This window comes from Oncorhynchus nerka, linkage group LG21 (genome assembly GCF_034236695.1).
Source record: "Oncorhynchus nerka isolate Pitt River linkage group LG21, Oner_Uvic_2.0, whole genome shotgun sequence".
Lineage (NCBI taxonomy): Eukaryota > Metazoa > Chordata > Actinopteri > Salmoniformes > Salmonidae > Oncorhynchus > Oncorhynchus nerka.
The window spans coordinates 23888311-23894310 of NC_088416.1; the positions used below are offsets into that span (position 1 = coordinate 23888311).

The 6000-nt window shown below is 45.8% G+C and overlaps 1 protein-coding gene across 1 annotated transcript in view; it reads right to left on the reverse strand.

Moving 5' to 3' along the window:
- The window catches only part of LOC115104127 (inactive phospholipase C-like protein 2), a 97419-nt gene extending 94521 nt beyond the window's left edge, over window positions 1-2898 (reverse strand). The window contains 1 exon segment of the mRNA XM_029625354.2: window positions 2131-2898. Coding sequence (XP_029481214.2) covers window positions 2131-2454 — 324 coding nt within the window. The 5' untranslated portion in view covers window positions 2455-2898.
- Between the last annotated feature and the right edge of the window lie 3102 nt (window positions 2899-6000).

Consider the following 6000-nt stretch of genomic DNA (forward strand, 5'->3'; position numbering starts at 1 on the left):
ACGTTAAAAAAACTTGTTGCACATTAATGTTATAAACTATCCTTCTATTTATCATCATCGCATCAATTCAGGCAATTTATCACAATATGGATTTTTTTGGGGTCCATATCGCCCAGCTCTACTACAGAGAGAGCTGACCCAGATTCCCATCATGCCACTCTCTATCTGTGTGTTCCCCATGTTGTGACTGACGACGAAGTTCACTGTGTTGCGACGTTCCTCTCTGAATCTATGAATAAACATGCCCTCTTGGCTGCATTCGCTGACCCTAACTGTTCTGTGATAGCGGTTCCAGAACACTAACCCTTCGGATAGACTATTTTACGCCCAGGGATACGAGTAGGCCTTTGGGAGACATATAGGAATAAAAGTGGACATCAGTGTGCTGTAGGACCAACACATCCCATATTGGAATGAGAACAGGAAACAGACAATGGTGCTCTGATGCGCTGCTAAAAGAAGACACGGTTATCTAATTGGGTTATCACACGCAAGCCTGACAGAGTCACACACTTAGAACCTATGGTGAGTTGTCTGTCAACTGGCATTTCACGCCTGGCATTCAACGTGTTGACCCTAAATCCAGTGGTGAACTTTCCTCAGCGTGAATCACGTCAGCCATACGGACAATTAACCCTTATCTGACTGGGTCGAGGCAGTCTCTACATTAGAGACGCATTGCTCTAGCAAAGGAATGAGTCTCCTTGAATGGTTCTATTTGTCCAGCATCTTTGATGGTGCATCCTGGGTCCTTCCGATAGCAACAGTTGGAGAGAGATCAAAGTTGCCACACAGCTGAGCTGACTTACAGAAGAAAACCTCTAAACGTGTTTATCACTATGTGCACCGCAAGAAATACTGCAACAAAATCCTTCTAAGTATAACAACACAACGCCCTGTGAACAGGACAGTACATTCGGGGGAATAAGCTTTAGAGGATTTAAGACCTAGAGCATGTTGACAATGCTCTGCATTCTTGCCATATTTCTGTTATGAAGTTTGAACGTCAGTAGATGGCTCCAGGTCTTTTGGGGGGAAGTTCGAAGTGGAGGGATTTAGGCCTTAGCCTCGAATTATACTATTCCATGGAATTTTCTGGAAGAACTGCTTTTCATCAACAGGGCAAAATACCCTGGGGTGAAGAGAAGCAACACTTGGGGACTTGTTCATTTGCTCAAGGATTCCCCTCAGAGAAGCACATCAAACCAGAGAGCAGGCAGTGTTTAGATTTGTTCGCCTGCACATCCACAGGGGAATTCAATAACAGGGGAAATAGATTAGCTTCATGGTTTTATACCGGTTGCTAAGCAAACTGGCTCATAATGACAGAATGCCACTCTCTCTCCAAAAACTCCCACCTACACAGAGCTTCTCCACAGAGCTTATCCACAAGCCCCCCCCCCCCCCCCCAGTCTGTCATGCTACACCATCTGACTGGCTAGGCCTCATCTTAACGGTCAACAAACAAGTTTTGCGTACGATTTAACATTTAGCATTGCCAGTTTTGCTTTTACATGGTACACTATTTACAAGTCTATTGGAACAGTAGCGTAGTTCGACTATAGAGGCATGTTGTTACTATCCAGGGAGGGGATGTCGTAACTGTTAAGACGCATTCTTCAGCTGCGCTCATAGCAGAGGACAACCTTTATTTCACCTTTGGTGACCTAACCTTGCAGCAGCAGACGCAGCGGCACCATCAGCACCTCAAGGCATGAAGAAGGAAACCACGCAAACTTCAGAGCGTTGGATCAGTTAGTCCGACCTTCTTTGTAACAATGTAACTGTTTCTGAGACATGTAGCCTAACCGCGATTGATAGACCACATCACAACATTTCCCTCAGCAAAATGTTTAGCCGGGACCAGACCACCAGTTTGTTACACAGTAACAACTCAGCATCCTTTATTATCATTATTATTATTATAGCTTTGTCACTAACAAACAGTGCATCTAACCCTGGGTCCATAACAATAGAATGAATCACAATGAGGGCTAATCACTGGACCTGAAAGCTTCATGTGGTTTTGCGAGAGCTGTGAGATAATGATTCCCTCATTAATGCAACCTTCAAGGAGCTTCCTATGATTGACGTGACATGATCATGTGGGCTTTATGAAAACAAACCAACCTTCATAATGCCGCAAGGTGTGTTCACGCCTCCATGACTCCTTTCGGCTGAATTGTCACGGCTGCTGCTGCCAGTCCGAGGACTCCCGTGGTCCATGTACCTTCCGTTGGTGTAAACTCCCTCCGCCCCATAGACCGGGTGCCCGTGGGCAAAGGCAGCCGCCGAAATGTCCAGGTATGCCCGGGTGCCAGTCGGAGGCAGCACGGTGGCGTCATTGTTGTTCAACCCCGCTATTTGTGTCGAGTCCTGTGCAGGAGAGGCTGCAATGGTAGGATTTAGCAAATGTCCCGACACAGCCTCGGAAGCGTGTACCCCTGCCATCATCCACGGACTTTACAGAAACACATTCAACCTAGTGCATTGACCCATTGTTTCAAAACACGAGTCCACGGCTGTGTAGCTCACATAAGATCATCAGTCCACCGACGAAGCGCAGTCCACTGAATCTAGGATAGACTGATTGAACTGTCCGAGTCTCGCTGAACAAACTCTTGTCGCTCGAAAATGAACAGATGGTGCTCCGTATGTGATCTGGTGTGATTAGCTAACTGCATGGATTCATAAGGAGTCCCCTCAGAAACAGTTCCGGCTAATAAAAAGGCGTTAATTAGCCTTTACACGCGCTTTCCTTTTTTCTCCAAGCTTCTTGTTTGCGCAGAGGCTGCATGCAGAAGAACGTCTTAATCGCCTGGTCCCTACTCTTCTATCCGCTCTTGCAGATGTACATCCCCACGTGCATCCGCGGGATGCAGCTATATACAATGCGCTGTTATGCGAGTTGCTCGCTTGTCCCCTCCCCACACGATCCATGCCCGTGTGCGCTAATTCACAGACAGACAGACACACACACACGCACGTACACGTACACTTAAATTATTATTGTTCCTCACACACATTCACTGAAATGATTCATGTTCATTCATATTACAACTTGTAGCCTAAGCCATTTCTAGACTAAAAGACATTAAAGTATTGACATCAGAGGAGGATGGTGGGAGGATCCATAGGAGGACATGCTCATTGTAATGGCTGGAATGGAATATGGTTTCCATACGTTTGATTTGTGTGTATACCATTCCCTTAATTCCATTCCAGGCATTAGAATGAGCCCATCCTCCCACAGCTCCTCCCACCAGCCTCCTCTGATTAACAGGGAATGTGAGTGAAATTTGTCTTATCATTAGGCTACTCTCTAAAGATTTTCAAATGCATATTTATTATCACAGCCAACATTTAGGTAAGGGAGACTGGTTATTCCCGAATGGCGCAGTGGTCTAAGGCACTGCATGTCAGTGGTAGAGATGCCTCTACAGACATCCTGGTTCAAATCCAGGCTGTATCACAACTGGCTGTGATTGGGAGTCCCATAGGGTGGCGTACAATTGGCCCGGTGGCGTACAATTGGACCAGTGTCGTCCGGGTTTGGCCGGTGTAGGCCGTCATTGTAAATAGGAATTTGTTCTTAACTGACTTGCCTAGTTAAATAAAGGTTCAATTAAAAAAAATGTAATTCAGAAAGCCTCCTAACTTGCATTAAGAACAAATTGCCCTTTCTGGTGGCAAAAAGCTCCATTGAGGCTGATGATCCTCATATTACGTGTCCCTATGGGCGTTATCAACTTCATCTCAGAACCAAATCTTACATGCAGTCTCTTACCGAGACGACTGTTATTTTCAGGCCAGGCTTCAGCCCCAATCAGAGAGGGAGTGGCATAACATCAACACGAATCCACAGAGAATGTCACATGGCTTCCACCAGCATAAACACCACACCAGGCACCTGCACATTATTGATTGGTGAGAATGAAAAGCACAGGACTCAGAACAGACCTATCCTTGCTGGTCTATTCTCCTTCTCAGAATAGACCTATCTATTCATACTGTAGAACAAGTGGTACACAACCAATCCCTGTGCCACAGTTCAGAATTCAACTGCTGCGGATAGAAACCCACAATATCAGTAATGATTCAATTCTGACCACAAATTAGCTCAATCACTTTCACTATCGTCATTCAACAAATCTGGGAAACAAGGGGGACAATTATCTCTGTGCAATCGCTGATGAATTCTACAAAACATCTTTATCGATCTACTCCATCTCATCATTCTGTTAAAGTGTTTCACCCCTAATGATGCAGGACAAACCCACTGATGGGGTTTCATCCCAAATGGTACCTTATTCCCTATATAGTGCCCTACTTTTGACCACAGCTCATATAGGGCCCTGGTCAAAAGTAGTGCATTATCTAGGGAATAGGTTGCCATTTGGGACGAAACCGGGATCTTCACCATCAGGCAGACATTCCAGGGGAGGAGGAAGGAACGATGAACAATAAGCACTCAGATAATACAGTTCAGTTATAACCCACTGAGAGGACAAATCACACCACAGCCAATTGGAAGGAGAGAAATCGTGTGCTGCTGCGGTAGAGATTCTCAGAGTGTTTGGTCATTATTGTCGTACCAAGTCATTATAATCAAATCCTGCAGTATGGATGAGCGGTTAGATCAGTTGCTCTGTGGTTTTCTGTGACATTGATGTGTCTTTGAATTGAAGGAGTGTGAACTAGGATAGAGTGTGCATGTTTGTGTGTGTGTGTGTGTGTGTGTGTTTTTTCTTCCTTCCTGTAAACTTAAATGAGGGCAGAGGCATACATCCTGCGGCTGCCTCATCCGTCTTACACCAGTCAATCTGCCAGTCAGCTAGTCAGCCAGTCAGCCAGCCAGCCAGCGGGTCAGTCTATACTCATTGACCAGAAACTACTTCTCAATGTGAATTATTTATACACAGCTGATTCTTCTAGAACACAGTAGTTCAGATGCTGGGCTAGAGAGAGAGAGAGAGAGAGAGAGAGAGAGAGAGAGAGAGAGAGAGAGAGAGAGGGAGAGAGAGAGAGGGAGAGCAGTAGAGAGAGAGAACAGTAGAGAGAGAGAGAACAGTAGAGAGAGAGCAGTAGAGAGAGGGAGAGCAGTAGAGAGAGAGAGAGAACAGTAGAGAGAGAGAGAACAGTAGAGAGAGAGAGAGAGAGAGAGCAGTAGAGAGAGGGAGAGCAGTAGAGAGAGAGAGAGAACAGTAGAGAGAGAGAAATGTTGGTGGAATGAACACATTGGGGAGGAAAATAAAGAACAATGGGGTGGATGGAAAGATCGAGGAAAGGTGAGAAGGCGAGATCGAGGTGAGGGATACTACTGATGAGAAAAATAAGTCAAGAAGGAAGGCAAGGCAAGAGGTTGGGGGTGAGGTAGTCCCTCTCTCTCTCTCTCTCTCTCTCTCTCTCTCTCTCTCTCTCTCTCTCACACACACACACTCACTCTGATTCATGCATTATGCATCTTCAGAAATAATTCAGAATAAGTCCTGCTTTTAAAAGTCCTGCTCCAAGCCTTCCAGCCAGGCTGTCTCACTTTAATGTTCAAATCCCTTTGGCTCCCAAGCCTCAAACAGGAGCCCCCCCAGGACCCACACGGGGGAGCCACACTAGGACTTATTAACCAAGGACCTTATCTTATGCTGCATCACTGCAAACTGGTGTGCTAACACTCCTCCGCTTAGGGAAGAAAGATGGTGTGGTGAACAGATGAGGATGGTCCTACTCTACTGGGGAGGAGAATGGAGTTATTATTAATGAGAGCCGGAGATAGAGAGAGAGAGACAGAAAAAGGGAGAGAATAAAAGAGAGTCTGTGAGAGATCCACAGAAAAGGAAACGGAAAGCAGTTGCAGCTTTGTTTTCCATTTGACTATCATGCCACTAACAATTAAATCACACCCTGGTTGATTTCCATGGAAGTTGCTCGTAGCTTCCTGTGACAGGAAGTGAGCCGAAGTTGTGCTGTCTCCCTTCCCCCCACCCTCCCCCTTTGTGAACC